This window comes from Amaranthus tricolor, chromosome 3 (genome assembly GCF_026212465.1).
Source record: "Amaranthus tricolor cultivar Red isolate AtriRed21 chromosome 3, ASM2621246v1, whole genome shotgun sequence".
Classification (NCBI taxonomy): Eukaryota; Viridiplantae; Streptophyta; class Magnoliopsida; order Caryophyllales; family Amaranthaceae; genus Amaranthus; species Amaranthus tricolor.
The window spans coordinates 29,222,431-29,244,730 of NC_080049.1; the positions used below are offsets into that span (position 1 = coordinate 29,222,431).

Here is a 22,300-nt window from a genome sequence, read left to right on the forward strand (position 1 = left end):
TCGTCTCATTGAGAGATGGTCTTTCATAAGAATAACTCCAAAATTATATATATGATCAGACGGGATCTAATGTGTAGTTTGGATAGACAAATGAAAAACCTAAAAAATGTTTAAATTCTAATATTACTGCAACCAATAGAGAATCAAAAATAAACTTAGTTGAGTTGGTTGGATAATCGCTTTCCACACACTATACTATGGACCAAAAACTTAGTATAAATATCTCGAAGTGACATATCCTGTTCAAAAGGTAATGTGTGTTTTACATTAAAAATGTCACTAAAAGATACACATGATGCAGAATATGTCACCCTTAGAATTTTCAAGTGCAATTATGGCGTTTTTACTCGATCGTATGTGTGTATCAGGTAATTAACAACTAAAGTAATCAATATATATATATATATATAGAGAGAGAGAAAGAGAGAAGGGGAGAGGGAGAGAGAGAAAGAGGGGCAAGAATCAAGACTTAAAATAATTAAAGTGGTGCAAACTGAAAATTAAACTTAGATATACATGTTGTGGCAAACTTATATACATACTATCTTAAAGAGTGTATATTTTTGTGAAGGAAAAGGTTTGTATAATTGTTATTTACAGAAATGTCATCTGAATATGTACACATTTTAAATACGTGTGTACATCTTTTAACAAATGCCAATTTATATATAAAATTACAAATTGAATGTGTACACATTTTTAAGGTTGTATGTATGCCTATATCTACAAATACCTTATTTACTTGAAATGTATACGAATTCCGTATCAAATTAAAATCATCATAAAATATGCAATTAGTCATCATGCAGTGTGATATTGAGGATGATCATTAACATTAGATGGATGATTATCAACAATTTGGTGCACGTGATCATGTGGAACTCCATCATCAAACTCTTGTATTTCCAAAATCTCAACCCTTCGATTCATTCTTTTCCTCATCTTGATGGCCACATCAGACGGCCTAAATCTTCCACACACGCTTATCCTGTTATATTGCCTATCTATCGCATGTATTTCCACCTCTTCAACACAATGCAAGCCCCCCAAAATTTTCAATATGTTTATATATTGTCAAAATTAAGCAAGACTTTTTGAGAAAATTATGTTTTATTGTTTACAATACGTAGTTCTCGTTTTCGTACTATAATGGACTAATAGAGCATACTATTATACTAAGATGAATTATTAAATTATATATATTTTTTATTTATGTGATATTGTAATATTAAAAATTAATCGAAAATAACATTGTTATTATGATTAATAATGGTTATGTTGCATACATCAGACCCTCAAACTCCATTCTAAATGAAAGCCAACATTAGAGTAATGAAATATATTATTATTATTGACATATTTATACGTGAAATTATATACTATGATCTCACCTTTCATATTACGAATAGTTCTCATTAATTTTTTGTAACACCCTTTACAATCAATTGATAGCCTCATTAGCATGCAACAATACTGCAAAATATAGTCCCAAATAAGCATAATTTTTCTTTATAATTAATAAGTGTAAAATTGTATACATTAACCATCAAACTCACCTAGATTAGATTAGGTGGGGCCTATTTAATGATATATATGTAAAAGTGTTTTCGAAAACATTTAAAATAGGGAAGAAATTTAATTTGCAACATTAGAGGTTGGACTTGCCTTTGTTGACATTGACATTTGATAAGGGTACGTAGTTACTCCTTCATCCGCAATTCTTTTATTATATTTGGGGTTGTTGGAGGACATTTTTAAGAGCTTGGTGAAAAAATTTTGTTTTACCTTTTGGGGTTTCATTTGGTATCTTATTCTATTTATGTTTATGTTTAAGAGAGATTAACATAGACTTATTATGTTATGTGCATGTTACAAATATATATATATATATATATATATATATATATATATATATATATATATATATATATATATATATATGAATTATTAGTTGTTTTGATTAGTTATTAGAATTAGAATATCTTCTTTCATGGACTAAGGATTTCAGAAGCATCTTAATTTCTTGGCTTTGAAGATGTAACATATCTCAAACTAGGAATGTATCATATTTGTGCTAAACCAAACTGATTATTCTCAAGAATTTGGCTTACATGACTTGGAAATAAAGACATTACTTCAAAGTTTAAAATGACTCTTCTATTTAAAAATAAAATATTTTAAATATTTTTTGTAAATTTCTACGCGCAATAAATTATTTGAGTATATAAAGTATATATTGGAGTCTCAATTAACTTAGAGAAATAAAAATTAGAAGAACAATTAATTTCTTATAACCCTTTTCAAATTTATTTCTCATGAGGATGCAATGTCACTCTTCTTTGTGTAGAGTTCTATGTTTTTTAGGTATTTTTTATCGCTTTCCTCACATCTTTTCTTTAAATGGGTACAACTGTTCAAGTATAGATCGTTCATTACCTTTCCACTTTTGAATCTTGTTTTCGAGCAAGATACTGAGTTGATGGCTATAACTATAACTATAACTTTCAAATTCAATAAATTTTATTGATAATGAGTCTGTTTGGTAAATGAAAGTTGATTGAAGATATTGGATGATTTGTTAGTTGTTGTTATGCCAATTATTATTGAAACCGGCTGTTATGAAGATATTTGGTAAAAAATAGTTATTAGTTGTAGATTATTTATTATAAAAAAGATAGACTAAAAACCAAAAATCAATAAAAAAAACTGTTTATAATAATTTTGGTATTTTTAATTTTAATTTAAGAGCTAATTTTTCAGCTAACTTAGTTATTTAACAAACTAAAAAAAATTCATTTACCAAAACACATTTTTAACTTCCTTACATTACCTCATCTCGTCAATCAATCAATATCATAGAAATGAAACATACTCCATTTGTTTTAAGTAAAAGAATGAACAAAATTAAAAGAAAATGTTGCACACACGCACACAAAAAGAGAATAAACACGCAGAAAAAATAAAACGAAAATAAAAAAAAAGTTCAATGTACAGTATAGAATCATTAAGTTTATGTCCTTGATGATCCAAATATCCGCTCAATCAAGGCAACCATACTAAACAGATTTGTTTGACGTTTAATGATTTGTTTCTTTGGAGCTTTCATCAACGACTTACAAGTTATTACCACCTTTTTCTCTGACAAATTCACCACCATTGTTTCTGTTTCTGTGTTAAAAAAAAAAAACATACATAATTTTGCAGCTAAAACGATAAAATTTGAATAAACACACGGTTGGAATTAAGTGGTTCTAAGCAAGGGTAAAGTGCCCCCGATCTCATATACGCATTAAATATTATTTTGTGTTAGTATATGATTTCTACTTAAATTTTTGATCGAGTTATTTCTTTTAAATAATCTCAAACATTGATAAAAAGTGAGAATTTTAATCAACCATTTAAATGTTTGGTTTCTAATCTACATTAATTTAAAATTAGTAAACTTTCTTGTTTTAGCGCTTAAATTTATATACAAAAAAAATAAATAAGCAGCATATTATGACTTATCATGTGTTTTTGCTATGCCTGTAAGCTCTTAGACCATGACAATTCGTCACATGATCATTTTATGGGTCCACTTGTGTGGAAACATCCACGGGGAACCTATAGACTTGGGCCCATAAACCCATGAGTAATTAGCGTTGATTTGCATATCACTTTTTCCCAACACCATAAGGTACCAAAGAAGAAAAATACGGACCATTGAAGCGAGAGATAATATCTGCAATCCTCTTCTGACATTCCGTGCACCTTAAATCTGCTGATATAACCAGTTCCTGAACCTGTTATCATTGATCAATATCTCAGTAATTAAATCAGCTTCGGTATATGAACCAATATATCAGTCTCAATGATCATTAATATGAATTCTTTTTCTCCAGTCATTTCGATTTTTAATACTTTAACATTGATCAAAAAGTGTTGTAAGCAAACGGAAATGGACTTACCTGGGGCATGGTTAGTGACTCCATAAAAGCTAGGCTTTGTTGAGTAGGGAAAGCTCTAGTTATATTACTCTCAAAACCGTCCTTTGTAGATTCATAAGCAACATTCATTTCTATCTTTCTTCGTTTTAAATTAAATTAAAGGTAGTCACCTAACATATACTCTGATATATACGCTATATATTTATGTACTTGTAGCATTTATTGTGTTAGTTTTTTTTCTTTAGATGGAAATTTCATACGGAAGTTTGAATGTGATAATCTTAGCTAGAAAGAATAGGAGAAGAAAAGAGAAAGGTTTGGCCAAGGACAAAGGTTAGATGGTGAAAATGATCTAAGAGCAGCCTCCTCTACATTGAAAGATGAATACCAACTTTTCTTTAATTTTTCCTTTTTCTTTTGATAAATATTAGTCAACATTAACCTTATTTAATTTAAATAAGAAACTAAATAACTCTAACAAAATATAGTATAGGTTAAGATAAAGGGAAATTGTTCTTATAAGAGTCAAATCATTAAGTGTTGATGGTGATATTATCACCCACTGAAAGTCATGCACATTAGAGGGACATGAAGGGTATGCATTGGGACTTAAATGTATCAGGTTTGAGACATTGTTTGAAGCAAGAAAAAGGATGCATGGGACTACATAACAACAATTAGTAGACCGTTTTGGGAGCTGCTCATTCGAGCATTGTAGTGGCTCGTTCCAACAGTCCAGCGCACGTCAGCGACGTGTTTTCTATTTTCGTTGCAAGGGGACGCGTATTGTCCTTGTGGGAAATTTTTCTTTGCTAATTTTGTGGTCTTTTTAAGAGGTCAAATGAAAATGATTGAATTAAAAATCTTTACATGTAATATTCCTACAAAATGAATTTTTTTTTATTAAACTTAGGGTAATATTTAAAAGTCCCTATAATGCTTAAGTAAGATGATGGATGTATATCTATATAACTATTATACTAAAATAAAATACTGTTGATATTATTACTATTTAAAATTGCTTACATGTCACAATTTCAACAAATATTTTCCCTCCAACACTCAATAATGATGTCATTATTTTTATAACTATTTTTTATCTTTGACTTTATTTCTCGCATCATTTAATGCGTCAGAAAATTATATATTATTTTTTTTGAGATGGTTAAAATGTAATATACTTTTATTAGGATTTTTTTTTGTTATTTATACAATTGGTTACTTAAATGCAATGTTTAATTCTAATATGATTCAGGTTGTGATTATTTTTATGCAAGTCAACTATATTTTTCATGACAAAAACTATTTTTTCGTTTAAACTTTTATAAAATAATTTTGCATATTTTTGTGTTAAATTTGATTTTGAAATGTGTTATTAATAGTTGTAATACGTTATATAATTAATCTAATTTTATGTCGGAAAATTTAATAAAACCGTGACCAGCACTAACGAGTTGAGTATGAAATCAAAATTGCTCCCGTTAACTTGGAAGAACTCTTAATACCTAGAATCACTTCCAGACCTGACTTCATTTGAATAATTAGGGGTATTTATTGTAATTGGTTTTGTACTTGATATCTTAACGCAAACGGCATAGGTCTTCCAATTTTGAAAAGAAAATACTTACAAATTAAAGGAATGAATAAACTTCTCATTCAAATCCTACATTTAATTAAATTCATCAAACTCGTAAAAATATTTATTTAATCAAGTCAAATATCTATTTCTACAACTAAACATGGTCACGAGCTAGACAGATATAGGCTTAATACAACCTATAACCATCACAGTTGGCCAAAGGCATGCCATAAATATTGTCGCCATTTTTTTTAATATTAACTAACACAACACGATAAGTAACCGCAGGTATAACACGTTGGCATGACCCGCCAAGTGCACGAGGCTCACCATAACCAATTTTGGAGAAACATTAAAATAATGACATTTGTGTGGCCTACGGATATAACCCTTGTGCTTGTGTCGTGTCACAATCTATTATTCGAGGCTAATGTTACAGTCTGATCCAACCCTTTACTGTATTTGGCCCGGCCCAGTCCGGTCATGCCCTGTCCGAATTCATGTCACGGCTACAACAACTTCATTGGAGATCATTTGCAAGCCATTTTGATCTAAGAGTTAAAAGTAGTTTAACTGAAATCCAACTAACACACATTCTGTCCTCGTCTTCTCCGCCCACATCTCATTCTTGTTTCCCTCCTTTCTGCTTTACACTATAGCCTACTCTCATAACTCATTTTCTTCATCTCTCTAATTCCAATGGCTTCTCTCTCTAAATTATATCTCTCCTCTTCTGCCTCCCCTGCTATCTCCTTCTCATTTTCCCTTTCCTCCACTACTCCTTTTCAATGGCGTCCTTCCAATGCCTTACCTCCAAAACCTCGCCGAAAGCCTACCAGAGTTTCCGCCAAAATCCGCGAGATCTTCATGCCGGCTCTTAGCTCAACCATGACTGAAGGAAAGATCGTCTCCTGGTCTAAATCAGAAGGTGATGTTCTCCGTAAAGGTGAATCTGTTGTAGTTGTCGAATCCGATAAAGCCGACATGGACGTCGAGACCTTCTATGATGGTATTCTTGCTGCCATTGTTGTTCCTGAAGGTGAAACTGCTCCTGTTGGTGCTCCTATTGGAATCTTAGCTGAATCCGAGGATGAAATCGCTGATGCCAAAGCTAGGGCTTCTCTATCCGGATCAAAATCACCTGAACCTAAATCTGTTCCTCCACCATCGCCAGCCAATCCTCCGCCTTCTACTCCACCTTCGATTCCCACAGAAGGTGGCAGTAAAGGCGTTGCAACGCCTTATGCCAAGAAGCTGGCGAAGCAGCATAAGGTGGACTTGAATTCAGTTAAAGGAACCGGGCCATTTGGGAGGATTACTCCTGAAGATGTTGAGAAAGCAGCTGGAATCGTGAAGCCAACACCTGTTGTCGCTTCTCCTTCGCTTGAACCGGCTGCTACTGCTTCAGCACCTTCATTTCCGGCTGCGAAAGCTTCTGGTGATAGTTTCCCTGTAATTGAAGGATCATCTGTGGTGCCATTCACAACAATGCAGGCAGCTGTGGCAAAGAATATGATGGATAGTTTATCCGTGCCTACTTTTCGGGTTGGATATCCTGTGGTGACTGATGCTCTTGATGCTCTGTATGAGAAGGTACCTATTACCTGGCTACATCCATATTTTCATGATTGCTGCATTTGTTTTGGGATTGCTTATTTAGAATTGAGTATAATTTCTTTGTGATCAGGTGAAAAAGAAGGGTGTAACAATGACTGCTTTACTAGCGAAAGCTGTTGCGATGGCGCTTGTTCAGCATCCTGTGTTGAATGCTACATGTAAGGATGGCAAGAGTTTTACTTATAATAGCAGTATCAACATTGCTGTTGCTGTGGCAATTAATGGTGGATTGATCACACCTGTTTTACCAGATGCAGACAAGGTATATATGTGAGCTTTCATTGGTTATCTCTTTGGTTATATGGTATAATATGAAGTTGGATCCTTATTTGCTATTATTAAGAAACCAACGCAACCAAAAGGTTGAAGGGGAGGCCACATGATATGTCATATACTTTACCACGCCCCTTTACACGAGCCTTTTGGCCTAGAAATGTGGATGCGACATGTACCGTCATACACGGTGCTACACATTCCCTTTGGCTCCGGGATATGTTTATATACTCATATCAATTATATTTTGAAATTATGGATTTTTGAATATGTACAGTTGGATCTTTATTTGCTGTCCCAAAAATGGAAAGAGTTAGTAGAGAAGGCTCGGTCTAAACAATTACAGCCTCATGAATATAATTCAGGTTTGTGATATATGATTGTTTATTTTTGATATTGTCTACCTGTCTAATATCTTGCATTTTTAGTATAAATATATGTTGAGTGTTAACTGATCACTTGAATATTTGATGGTATGCTGTTTATGTATTTTAGGTACTTTCACCCTGTCTAATTTGGGCATGTTTGGAGTGGATAGATTTGATGCTATCCTTCCTCCTGGCCAGGTCAGTTATTGGACTTAATGTTTTCCTTAGTGATCAATTTGTTCAAAATCCTTTGCTTGATAAAACTAGCATAGGAACACACACTAAGAGATATGAACTTGAACTGATAGTAAAGTGGCACAATTGACTGTATTGGACAGGGAGCCATTATGGCTGTGGGAGCATCAAAGCCGACTGTTGCTGCTGATGCGGATGGTTTCTTCTCAGTCAAGAATAAAATGCTGGTGAGTGTATCTTCTTTTTCTTGAGTTCTGCAATTTAGCTTAATCGATGAAATTTTAGAGAATTATTTGGTATGTGGAACTATTGTAGCTTTACGTACATCATACATGTCTGTAGAAGTTTCCCGGATTTGTACTATAAACTAGATTCTCTACACTGACTTACATGATTTAGAAACTAGGCTGAAAAATCCGTGCAGTTACTGCTGTCCTTTCCTTTGGCACTTGTGTGTGTGTGGGTGGGTGGGGGGGTCTTTTATCTATCTATCTATCTCTGGAAATTAAAAGGGATATGGAGTTTAGTTGCCAAGCTAAAATTTTTTCTCGTACTACTCTCCTCTGTCTACAGTAAGCTAAGATATCTTGTCTTCATACTCTTTCACTAAGTTCCTAGCTTCTCAAAGCCTCTTTTAAGCTGATTGTCACACCTCTTTCTCTACTAGTGACTGCTAGACTATATTATTTTTGTGGTTCCTTGCAGGCCCCACCCATAATCTAGTTCATACAGTCACCAAATATAATTAATTACATGGTACATGAACAATGCTCTAACCTCTCATTATAAGGTCTTGAATTGCCCCCTGTGAATGATGGAAGCATTGATCTTGATCCTTACGTTGATTCATCATACAATATGAACAATAAACGAATATCACTGGATGACTGTTTTTTTCTTAATAGTATCATTCTCACCTCATCAAAGCATGACATATCCTCCGTTTCTATATAAACTACATATTACTCTTTTATGTCTGAAAAAAGATATCTTCGGTTCCTTTTATATGCAATTCAATCTCATAGAATTAGCCATATTCTCCTTTTTAGTCTATCCTATAGAGTTTGCACAATTTCTATTTTTGGTCATGTCCAACAGTCTTCTTTTCATCCACACATTTAACTTACATTTTCATTTCATCCACACATCTCTCCAACTTCCCCATACCTCATACTTTCCTATGAAATATACCTTTTACCACTTTTATTCACTTTCTTTGATTTTCAACCCCCTTTGTATTTGGGGCTAATTATGTGGGATAGAGGGAGCAACATATTGGTCGTTATTTGATCTTATCTCCCATGTGAAACTATTTTCCCTTATCTAGATTTATTAGCCATTATCTTAACTTATTGACCCTTTACTAAACTTATTTTTCTAAAGTAAATATATGAAAGAGATTCACCTTTCTAACCCTTATATGAATGTATTGACCCTAACTTTTTTTCTTATCTAGACTTATTGTTTTTCATTTGAACTTTTGTCACTAAAATAAGCCTGATAGAACATCCATAGTAACTTGAATATTATAAATTCCGTTTTAATTATACCTTCTCTGTTTCGAAAATATGAAGATTTTTCTAGGGATGGAGCAAACGAAAAGAACTGGAGATCCATGACTCTTTTTATTAGACTTGAAAGCTAATATGGCACCCATAGGTGTTCCTACTCCTGGCACCCAAGTGCCATGATTGAGTCTCTGCAGGAAGCCTCAGTTAGCGTATAGCAATGAAAGGATTTCTCATTCGCTATTTCACCATATAACATCTTAATTAACATGAAATCGCAGTTGTTGGGCCTTGAAATGGTCCTGCTTTCATATCTACTCAATTTCCTTCTGTAAATAGCCAGACTGGCTCCATAATGTTTATCTTGCCAATTTGATGCTCTATTTCACTGATCTCTTGAGTATTAGTCATTGGATGATCATGCTTATCCTCAGGACCCCAATTTTGTTTGTGTGCAAAAGTATTGTTATTAATTTTGTGCTATTGAAAACAATTGCTTGAGCATATGAGGATAGAATGTACTAGCTTTATCCAAAGCTTTGTCTGCTAGCCTGAGTGTTTTACGTACATGAAATCCCATTTATGAATGTTTTAACTTCTCATTGGTCATTGGTCATTAATCGAGATCAAATTTGGATGAATTACTTTGAATAATGTGACTCAAGCTGTTCAATTTACTGTCTTTGTAGGTGAATGTCACTGCTGATCACCGTATCATTTATGGTGCTGACTTGGCTGCCTTCCTCCAGACCTTTTCAAAAATCATCCAAAACCCAGACAATCTAACAATGTAGAGTATGAACAGAATGTACTAAGGTAAATGTCACTAGATTACAGCTATAAAGTTATGTTGGACTAGTAGCAAAAGAGACTACAGTTAATCCCAGATGAAGAGGGTTGCCATAAATCAAGATTATTTGGCTAGGTTACATCAGGATTCAGATGTACCTTCAAAAATGGTGTGGTGGTATTTTCTTCTAGACACAATTAGATTATTTGTTCTCTATAGGATTTTGCTTTACTATCACCATTTCTCAACTTACAGTAATGCTGTTTTTGAAGATGTACGAACATTTGGAATTGCGAGTTTCTTGGTATTGTTAGTCGGGCCTGTTTCCTTTTCCTGATACAGTTGTTTTCAGATTTGCATAGGCGTCATTGAAAGATATAAATATGTGCTCAGAGATTCATTTGTAATAGATCTTAATTTAAGTTTTGATATGAAATCGTTTGAGCTAATAGAAAAGCAACTATTTCTTGGTTGTCAGCTTACGTGTGGCTTTCACCCATTTGCATCTCCCCAGAGAGGATTTGCAAGGGATACCAAAAATCTTGATGTTATACTATTTCCTATACTTTAGGCTTTTGTTACTGACTTACCGTGTATGTGTATGCGGGACTGAGAGCCCCTGGGCCCTGTCTGTTTGGGAGTGGCTGAGTTAGTGTATTATGTAGATGCTCCACTTCTAACGCAACCCATGACCATGTGTGTTATAGTGTCTTTAGTACAGATTTGTGTAATCACTAATCAGTACAATTTCTTGTGTTATTTGATAGTTGTATTTTTCTTCTAGCTTAGCCTATGGATTCATACTTGTGTGTACAAGTAGATCAGTCTATGATAGATGGGGACTTCGAAGCTAGTTATGCGATGAAGATATGACCTGTCGAGGCTGTCAATTTGAGTCGTGGCAAAATCAATATGCACGTCAACGCATGCTGTTATTGCTGGTATTTATGAAAGCAAAATCGCCGCTTAGTTTTCTTGTGATAGCCGCTGATATGGAAAACTGCTTGTAGTTAGACATTTTTGCTTGCTCTAGAATTTTATTTGAGAAAGAAAATTCAAAACTTAGTTTAGCCGTGATATGCCGAGGAAAGAGTTAAAGAAAGCTATACGAATAATAAACTACTTATTTTGCTATTATTTATAGAGCAAAGGAAAAGGCATTCTACAATCAGTCTGAATTGGGATGGAAGAATAGAACAATAGAAGGAAAACAAAGTAGAAAAAAAATAAAAGGAATCAACAATTCAGGGGAGGGAAAAGTAAAAAATATAGAAGATGGACGGTTATTTCAATTTTTGATATAGTAGTATTTTAAAAGATTTTTGAATATTTAATTAAAATCAAAATAAAAGAAAAAAAGAAAATATTAAACCTCTAACCATATTTTTAATGGAATATGTTACGATATACACATACTTTTCGGATATTTCATGATATACCACTGAGTTTATTCGAAATTCACCATATACCGCACGAAATGTTTTAATTCACCATATACCATTGAGTTTACGTCCGTTAGCACAAAATACCATTAATGACAACTTTCGTCAGTGTGCCGTTTGTGGTAAATTACCAGTATGCCCTTATGCATTCAACTGACGCCATTGTTAGGCTTGAGTTCCCCAAACACAACGTATTTCTTCAAAAAATTGATCCTCCATCTTTGTTCTTCTCCATTCAAGAAACTTTGTATTCGTCTACATTGATCTAGAACCTTTAAAATCCATCAAAAAACCTTAAAATCGATTTGTGTAAAGTGAATTGCAAGTTTGTGAAGTGATTTAGAACCCAAACACAGGTGGTCGTGACTGAATTTTGCACAAAGTTCGCTAATTCGGTGGATTAAGCATACGCAAGGTATCTATCCTTATCCATTTGTACTTCGAGTTCTGATTTTATATTTTTTTTTGCAAAATTGAGTTAGGGTTAGGGTTAAGTGTGATAAGTTGCATGCGAATTTGAATTATGCTAAAGTGATGTGTTTTTGTTTTGTATGCAATTTATAATTTGGATTGTGATGTACTGTGTTGTTGCTAAATGTTGTTGTTGGGATGAGTACAATGTGGTTTTTAGTTCGTGCTCCAGGGGGTACTTTTGATGTGAGGGTGGATGACAGTGATAAGACCAATTTGATGGAGTTAATTGAGTATATGTTTGAGGATTCAGTGAAATAGAACGTATATCTCCCTAAATACTTCACCCTGTTTGTCAATAAACCTAGAACAAATCGTAAGTTAGAGTTAGTTGATGATGGGGCAATGTTAAAAATGTGGGAGTGGAATGAAGGGAATGGTGAAATTGAAGTGTTTATAGAAGAGGCAGAAACACCATCCTTTGTGTTTCAGTCTGCAGAAGCTAGTTGGGCAAAAAATTTGAAGAACAGGGCTGAAAATATTAGGCTAATGGAGAAAGAGAATAGAAGGATGGCAGAGGAAGCAGAAGCTGAGGAGCAGCTTGTGGCCCAGCAGGCATATACTGTGGTTGTAGAGGTCCCTGTTTTGAATGTTGATGATGATGGGATTGAATATGTAAGAGTGTATGCTACCGCAGCAGCATATGAAGTTTTTCCAGGAGATTCACAACCTCAACCCTCACAACCTCAACCCTCACAATCTCAATCCTCACAACTTCAACCCTCACAATCTCAATCTTCACAACCTCAACCCTTACAAAGGCCAACAGAGACATGCCTGTGTTGACATTGCTGGAAGGTAAATTTGTGTCCCTGTTTTGCTCATTTAAATGCAAAAAAATTGTTGTTGCTTACTGTGATTTTTTTTTGTTGTTTTTTGAATAATTAAGATGTCAGGAATTAGTGCATGAAAAGGATGGGTTCCAGGTTCGATAAAGTAGTAATATGGAACCTAATGATCTAACATAGCATGCAAAGGGGTGCTGGCGACTAGGACTGATGATTCTAGGTTCTGTCATATCACTACAGCAATGCAGCTGGTGGTGGAGAGTTTGAGGTGAGGGATGGCCATGTCAAGTTTCCTGTCACCCTTGGAAATATGACTTGTGGGTGTGGAAAATGGCAAGGATCAGGGATCCCTTGCAAGCATGGGCTAAGGGTCATTTACAACCAGAGACTTGATCCTAGGGACTTTGTCTCACCTTTCTACAAGGGGGCTGCTTACAAACTCACTTATGGTGACCACATCCACCCCATGGCTGATCCAACTCACTGGCCCTCACTAGATGTGCCGGAATTGCACCACCCCAAGGGAAAAGAAATGCTGGCAGACCACCTAAGCAAAGGAGAAGAGCTGCTCATGAAGCAAAAAAAGGAAAGAGGCATAAGAATAACAAATGCAACCTATGCAAGAACTAGGCCACAATGCAGTGACATGCAAGGCAAAAAAGGCATCATCAAAGAAGACAGCACATGCAGCTTCCTCTTCACAGCAAGGCACCAGTAGGGGGAAGAGAAAGGCTGCTACTTAGCATTGTTTAGTGTCATTTTTTTGGTGAACAGTGTTTATTGTCAAGTTGTTTTTGAACAAAATGTTAACTACTTGGTTTTTATGACACTTCTTTTGTTTATCATAATTCCAACGGGTATATTTTTAAAAAAAATGGTATTTGACGCAAATAAAAAAAGGTAATGGTATATGGTGAATTATTAATTTACCACAAACGGCACACTAACGGCGGTTGTCATTGATAATATTCTGTGCTAACAGACAAAAACTCAATGATATATGGTGAATTAGAACATTTTGTGTGGTATATGGTGAATTTCGAAGAAACTCAGTGGTATATCATGAAATATCCGAATACTTTTATGCTACATACAAATTATTATTTTATTTAAACTTTCTAGATAAAAATATTGAAATAAACTAGTGAGTTATGAATGTTACAAAATTTATAGCAAATCTTCAATTAAACAAACCAAGTATGAAATTCTTTTGACTTGCTAATTATACTTCCTTTTAGTTAGGTGCCGGTAAATATTTATGAATTTAAAATTTTCTTATTTTCTTCTTAAATCATTTAATTATATTCTTATAATTTGATGTTTAGAAAATTGGGTGTTGTCTTAGTGGAGCAAGTATTACTTTTTCCAACTAAGATTCTTGTTTAATACCAAATAACCATATTTTTCCGTAAACCTACCCTCATGTAATACCCCGAGATTTTAATGACGTAGTTATTTAATATTTTAATAATTTTTAAAGATTTTACAATTTTATTAAATCATTTTTGAAGTAGTGTTAATAAATTTCTTTCATATACGAATTTAAATGTTAACTTATATATATATATATATATATATATATATATATATATATATATATATATATATATATATATATATATATATATATTAAAAATATAGTTACGATTTCTTAAATAAAGAAGTTCGAATCAAAATGATTATTTTATTAAAATGTGTGAGCCACGAACGTAAGTCTCTTAGTTGGGTCTCGCAAGAAAATAAATCGAGATAAAAATAAATAAATAAATAAACCTAATAATAATAATAATATAATAATAATAATAATAATAATAATAATAATGATAATAATAATAATAATAATAATAACAACAACAACAACGATAAAAACCCATGAAACCCTAAATGCTCAAGCTTAACCGTCACTCTTATTCCCTATCTTCCCTCTCTCAATTCCTTTCTCTTTCACTCACGGTTCAGCCCTCAAACAACCAAGCTGCTCCTTCTTTCCCATCGTGACCACCACTTGCAGCAGGGCCACGCCTTTTTCTCCTCCACAAGCAGCCATCGCAGCACAACCCTCTTCTTCCTTCCCCATACACAGACACGGCAGCAGCAGTTCTGTTCCCAACGTGTTGCTGCCGCCAGCTTGCTCCTCCCCTACTGCCGTGAAGGTTGCCGCCACCAGCAGCCACGGTCTAGCCACGTGGTATCCTCCACAACCACCTAGTCTTCACTCCTTTTCTAATTGCCCCATTGTAAGCCTCTCAAATTACTCTATGTAATCTTCCTAGCATCTAATTGGAACTTTATTAAGTTTATGAGTTTAGTGTTAATTTTGTATGGTTGTCATTGAATCTTGTTATGGGTAAGAATTTGATTGATGATTTAAATGTACTTATGAATTGGGTTTTGAAATATGAATGAAAGGTGTTGAACTTTGTATTATTTTCATTGAATTTTTTTTGTGGGTAAGAGTGTGTTTGATGAATTTAACATATTTATGACTTAGAGTTTGAAGTATGAATGAAAATAATGGTTGTGTGCTATTTTGATGGTGTCTTAGTACATGAGTAACTTTATTTGTGTTGAATGTGGGAGTTTTGTTAGGCATGGTAGTCTTAATTGGCCTTGTTGAAGTAGAAGACATTATTAATGTTGATTACAAGTACTCTTGTTAGGTTATTAAATGATATTAGTAAGGGAATGAACATAGTGTCAACTGTTGAGAATTATTAAAGTTACTTGTTATGATGTCTTGATTTTAGTTCTTTCTAACCTTGGAGAATATAATAAGTGATATTGCGATGTGATAACCTTAAGATTCGTCCTTGTCGTCACATTAGCACTACATTAACATTGTGAGATTTAAGTGTGAATCGTCATTTTATTTTAAGATAATGTGAATCGTTATAACTCAAAGTTAGTTGGTGTAATGAAACAGTTGACATAATCCTTTTGTTCTTTGTCGATGGAAAAACTTGTGTTATTGATGAATTGACGATTATGCTTGGTGTTGAATGAGATGCGTACGGGCTAGAAGTAATTTGAAACTTGTCGTCAATGGATGATAGTGGTTACTTTGGCTTTTAGCTGGTATGACAAAGTAGTTAAGGGAACTTATTAGTTCTATTCATAACTTATATAGGTGCCCACTTCATAAGAGGAAAGTAGAACCTTAGTCGGGTGATTTTTGTAACTTGTGGTCATGCAGTGACGCTTGCAAGTACGTGCACGCAGTAATTAATTATCATATTCATCGTTTCAAAGTATTATCCATATTTCATGATTATATGCATCGTATTAGGATTATAGAGCGCTAGAAAGTAAACTATGCTAGTGTATAGTCATAATGGTGATATAGGCAAGTAGAATGAAAGCATTAGGAGACTGTGAAAACAGATTTCTATATAGTAGAGAATGCACCATGGTTGTGTATGGTATCGAAGTGATTTCCTACTTATTGAGCCTTGATCATGATTAGTTGGCGTGACGCAATTGGATTATGTCCGGTTGATTTAGTAGTCCCTTAGATGAGATCCGACGGGATCACCGTAAGGGGTGTATGAGCATGCTTGGGTCATTGGACGCCGGATGGCCGATACCGCCCCTTGACCGAGGTGTTACCATACGGGCCTTGCAAACCCCAATATGGTGGCCTCTTCACTGGTTTAGTACCCCAGTGTGTTAGTTTTTCCCGAAGGTAGGACCCGAAAGGGTCAGCTGGAGGGGGCATGAGCTCATACTTTGCCATGGGGCCCGGGTGGCCGATAACGCCCTTGGCCGTGTCACTATGCCATGAATAGAGAAAAGATCCACTACCTTTGAATATACTTCGAGAGATTAGTAGTTTGAAAGAGAAATTATGAGTAAATAAAGGTGTTTAGACAGATGAGTAGACTCGTTATTGGCATACTATATCGTTGTCTACAGTTTTGTTCAATGACTCTAATTGTTAATAAGTTCATTAATTACTGACGTGTATGTGTTTGTTATTGTTTGTTCATGACTCTCTATGATGTTCCTGCTATGACACATCTGACTATGGTCATTATGTTGAGTAGCAGGAGGATCATAGCTTGACATGACAGGTATAGGAGTTTCTTTTGCTTTGTATTGGGGGAAAGAGCGGAGTACAGTCGTAACAATTGTGTACAAGTTGCCTAATGCTTGTAGCTTCTATATAACATGTATAGTTTTCTTTTGGGATTGTATAATTTCTTTCGTATGGAGCCATGTGACTCCTTGTATGATCCATGGTTCTGCTGCGTAGTTTTTGGATGTATAGTAGTGAGAATACTCCTTTAGTATCCGTCAAATCGATGCGTTAACACTGGAACCACGATCCTCGTTAGAGTTGATGATTTGAGAAATCGATGATGATTCATTCCGTCGTGACGTATTTTTGAAAGGCATTAAAGGCCTTAGATTAGTTTAGTTATGTTAATCATTTATATATCTTTGTCACATCTTCGGTTTTAATCGAGATGCTGCCGAAATTTTCACTCACTCACCTATTTAATTAATCTTTAGCGTTTATTTTAATTACCTTCCCTTTTCTTTTTATGTAACACCTGAATTTCCTCCATTCCTTCACGATTTCTAGTTTCGTTTAAGAGGTTGGAAATTCAAGGGTGTTGCACCTAAAATTCAAAAATATTATTTAGTGCTCTAGGCATTTGTTCTTTTTTAAAAAGAAGACATAATACATTTCTCATTTAAATCAAGTTTCATCATCCACACCATTACAAGAAGAATGGTCCTAATTCGTTTCTACACAAAATGGGAGCACTCAAACATTTAGTAGTCAACATGTTTGAATTCCATCATAATTGTTGTGCGACAGCGGAAGCAACAATCGTTGAACAATAATGAAACAATAAGAACTTCAATGCAAACAATAAGAAAATGACACAAGAGATTTAACGTGGTCACTATCAATGTGATAGCTACGTCCACCGGCACCGAGATCAAATAATTTCACTATGATCGCAAAGAATTTACAAGATGAATTACAATCACACTCACAAATTATAATGGCTCTTTTGTGATCTCTCTCAATTTGTAAAATGTATTAACCCTAAAATGGGAGTTTATGTACTAATGCTCAATAAAAGGAAGTTATTATATGATAAACAATAAGTAACCGGCCCGAAAAACTGCTCCCGTGAAAAGAAATCGCCATTTCTCGATCCCCGCACGAAATGAAGACAGAACGCACTCTGTGCCCCGCGCACTAGCTTTTTGACCCCTCTTATTGATTCATCTTGCTAGTTTGAGTCACCATTAACAACAATAATATTGATTGCTTATTTTATTTATAGGATGTAATTTGTACTTCTATGGGATCGCTTGCATCGAGAGTAAATATCTAAGGAGATAAAAAAGTCAAACTAATGTAATAAAAATAATTAGAGATGCAAATGAAGTTATTAAAATAATTGTGATTAAGGTAGAACGCGATTAAATTAAAAAAAATTAACAAAAAAAGAGATTGATTTCTCTAAGTTGGAGGTAAAGAATTCTCCTATCCTCTCTTAAGGTAAATTTATACTCCAAAATAAGGGAACTAATTGCTATTTTCTCCATTATTTATTACCTTCTAATTAATTCTTCAACCTCTCTAACAATTAAATTCTTTAATAATTTATATCTAACAACTTTGTTTTCATAATTTGACTTTTATTTACCCCTTAAATATTTTCCTTCAATCCAAGCTATCCCTATATAGTTGTCAATTAGTTTTTGTTTCCCCTCTTTCTCAAGTGATCTAGGCAATTTGTTGAGGAAGGTGCCTCATCTAAATTTCAATCCTAAGGTAGGAGCGAGAGATCAAAAACAGTTTTGAACATTTTTCTATTTATTCAACAAATTCTATTTTTTAATCCGTTATAAAATCATAACTAGAATTTTAAAAATATAATTGATTGTATTTTGAATTATATTATTTTAACCTTAATTTGAACCAAAATAGAGATTTAGGGTTTTAAATATATTATTACTAGTAGTCTTATAGAAAATAGAAATAAATCAAGTATACTTCACATTTATTAAAAAAAATATATATATAATATTTCTTCTTATTCATCCTAAGTGTCTCATTTTCTTATTCAGTTAAGTCACCCTAAATGTTTTATTTCTATTTTGGGTATGTTAACTTTACAAATTTATTCTTACTAAACTTAACTTTTTCACACCTTTACGTCTACTAATTATACTTTACCCCTATTAAAATTCAAAAGCACTATATTTTTTTTCTTTCACATGTAATCTTATTTGACCACCTAAAAAATAATTAAAAGTCAAATAGGACATATTAAGTGAATAAGGGGAGAATGTTTTTAGATATCATATTTACATACAACTTTTGATATGTCTTTATTGCTTCCTAAGCAAGTTCAAATTTTTTTTTTCTCTGAAATGAAGTTTAAACCTGTTCTCTACACATCAATTCATGCTTCATCGAACAAAGCTCATTGAACCATGCAAGGCACATCTTCAATAAATGTTTAACGTGCTAATGTTATTAGATATGATAACATTTAGTGAGCTACAAGGTAGTGATGGAATTATACTACTCCTAAAAGCTACTCCCTCCTATTTAGCTTATGTGTCACATTTCTTTTTATGGTCAAGTCACCTTAATTGTCCTATTTCTATTTTTGATATGGGTTTTTGACTTTTATGCTCTTAGTAGCTTTATCTTATTTTCAATTATACCCTCCATTACCCATACTAATTTTTCTCCCTTACATTAAAAACCCATAATACCACTCTCTTTTATACCCTTAGGGTCTCACTTTTAACTCTCCTTAAAATCCGTAAAAAGTCAAATGGGTATCTTAAGATGAATAGGAGGAAGTAATACTTTTTTTTTAGATAAAGTCATAAGTTTGATTATGTTTTTTTTTTTCTTCGTCCTACCTTGTGGCTTGTATTACTTTCGATCTTTTTGTTTTATTCATTTAGAATATGAGAAGCAACTAAGACAAATAGTAATCTGTTGAACAGATTGTATTAAATTTGCAATGGTGTGTAATTATTGATTGTTGGGAGAACATGTGCTTAGGAAACAAAAATTGCTATTAAATGAGAGATAATGTGGAAATAATCTTATTAAATTTATTAAGAGGAAGGAATACACATAAAAAAGATAATCATGTTACTTTTTGGGTAAAATTATAAAGAGAAATTTCACGTGGTAACCTGATATTTTGAATTTTCCATGTAATAACCAAAATTTTTAAAAAATCCACGTGGTAACCCTGAAGTTTATCAAATTGTTCCACGATGATTTCTTTGCACACAAAAACGTTAGCAAACGTTAATTTCAAAGCTTTATGGTTGTTGTAAGCCTATTTATGAGACTCATCATTTCAAATACCATGAGTTTCAACTTTTTCCCTCAAAACATAAAACCTAACTCTATCATCTTTGGATTTGAAGGAAAAAAATATGATTTGGATTAAAGATAGTAGGGTTGGGGTTTATATTTGGGGAAAATGTTAAAACTGATGACATTTGAGATGGTGAGTCGCATAAATAGGCGTACAGTAGCCTTGCAACTTCGAAATTAACGTTTGCTAATATTTTTATGTGCAAAAATGTCACTGTAGGATTACCGTGTGGATTTATTACAAATTTTGGTTACCACGTGTAAAACATCAGAATTATCACGTTAAATTTCCCCATTATAAATATATGAGTACTTTCATTTTTGGTTGTCCCGAAATCAAAAAATTTATAGTGAGACAAATTTTATGGATTTCTATATAGGGGAAAATGGAAAAAATAAAGAATGGAGGGTTAAAAAAGTTATATTAATTATAGCTTCTTAATTTGTTTACATGTTAGTTGAGAAGATTTTAAGTAGTATATGTTCTGATCAACCAAAAGTTTGTTCACACGTCAAGCCGGGAAAAAAAGATAAAAATTAGATAATAAATTCCCATCCCAAGTAATACACGTAACTTGAAAAAAATGTCCGGAAAAAGAAGTTGTATTAGTGCTCTATGTGATTAGGAATTCAATGAATTGAATTTTCAAAAAGTTTGGCGTGATTATTTTTATTTTCAATGGTGTAAAATTTGGATATGTTCCTTGACTCATCTTCCATTAAAAACAATTTGATTTTAATTTTTATATAACATGTATTTTTAGAATAATCCGATAATTCATTACATAAATACCTTATAAGCACAATTCTGTGAACTCATTTACAGAGTATTTTTGCTCGGGCTCACACACTCACGGGTAATGAGCGTTGACCTGCACATACTTTATGGCATTAGGAAGATTACCCATCAAGCATTATATGCAACTCTACAAACGTGACGGTTCGTCACATAACCACCCATGAGTCTACTCACATAGACATACATAGGAAAGTCATGGGATTGAGCCTACAAATTTATAAATAATGAGTGTTAATTTGCAAACACATTTAATAAGATTCACTTTTTTTAAAATCATGCGAGAATAGGAGGATTAATAATGTGAGAAAAGTATTTATAAATGTTCTCCGTCCCACACCTAATTCCATCAAAGCAAAGCAATGAAACTAAACTTAGAAAAAGGGAAACAATTATATTGCCCCTTTAAAAATCCAATAATATTATTGTTGAGCATATTCTTCATTACGAAAATATCCTCCACCGGACCACCTCCATATTGACAAGATCCCTTGTGCCCTATACATATTAACATTGTTAGAGGTGAAATCATTAAAAAAAAACTCCCTAAACAATTATAGTCATTAGCTTTTTAATTGTGAAATTAATTGTATAAATTAATATTGTTTGGTAAGTGTAGTATCATGATAATTGTCAGAATATAATTTGTATAGAAAATGTTGAGAAAACTTAATACGCTACATTTTTAAATTTGAAATGTTATGTTGTAACATTCAGAAAAATTTTATTTTTTTTAAAACAATTTAAATTGCTACTTTATCTACTATATTTATAGTGTTTTAACCCACTAAACCACTAACAATTATGTTAATATTTATGCCGAACACGCCCCATTTGTTCTCTAGTTTTCCTTTCTACTAAAAAACGTTATTGATGAACTTTTAGTCCTAAGAATTCATTCACTTTGCGATCATAGATTGTTGTTATTAAATTATAAAACTAGTAGGGGTGTCAAACAGGTCGGGTTGGGTCATTTTCAGGTTCGGGTCATATATAAATGGGTCAGTACACCCTTGACCTGAACCTGACCCATTTAATTAAATGGGTCAAAAATTAAAACCCCGACCTGATCTGTAGCAGGTCGGGTCAACCTGATAATGACCTAACTTGCTTTTTTTTTTTAGGTCATAGAACCCATATATTTCAGGTCATTTGACCCATATATTATAAAA

The 22,300-nt window shown here is 33.3% G+C and overlaps 3 protein-coding genes across 3 annotated transcripts; 1 reads left to right on the forward strand and 2 right to left on the reverse strand.

Annotated features, from left to right (window-relative positions):
• Positions 1-576: 576 nt before the first annotated feature.
• LOC130807467 (heavy metal-associated isoprenylated plant protein 25) lies at positions 577-1,838 on the reverse strand. The gene is made up of 3 exons (XM_057672676.1): positions 1,666-1,838; positions 1,392-1,473; positions 577-1,025 (listed from the first exon to the last, which is right to left on the reverse strand). Exons 1-3 carry the CDS (start codon positions 1,798-1,800, stop codon positions 802-804), a joined length of 441 nt encoding a protein of 146 aa, XP_057528659.1. The 5' UTR covers positions 1,801-1,838; the 3' UTR covers positions 577-801.
• Positions 1,839-2,928: 1,090 nt separating this feature from the next.
• LOC130807468 (uncharacterized) lies at positions 2,929-4,176 on the reverse strand. The gene is made up of 3 exons (XM_057672677.1): positions 3,948-4,176; positions 3,701-3,782; positions 2,929-3,168 (listed from the first exon to the last, which is right to left on the reverse strand). The coding sequence occupies exons 1-3, from the start codon at positions 4,053-4,055 to the stop codon at positions 3,011-3,013; spliced, it is 348 nt and encodes a 115-aa protein (XP_057528660.1). The 5' UTR covers positions 4,056-4,176; the 3' UTR covers positions 2,929-3,010.
• A 1,897-nt stretch (positions 4,177-6,073) lies between these two features.
• Positions 6,074-10,738, forward strand: LOC130807469 (dihydrolipoyllysine-residue acetyltransferase component 4 of pyruvate dehydrogenase complex, chloroplastic). The gene is made up of 6 exons (XM_057672678.1): positions 6,074-7,098; positions 7,193-7,384; positions 7,673-7,760; positions 7,891-7,961; positions 8,102-8,185; positions 10,156-10,738. Exons 1-6 carry the CDS (start codon positions 6,205-6,207, stop codon positions 10,258-10,260), a joined length of 1,434 nt encoding a protein of 477 aa, XP_057528661.1. The 5' UTR covers positions 6,074-6,204; the 3' UTR covers positions 10,261-10,738.
• Positions 10,739-22,300: the final 11,562 nt, after the last annotated feature.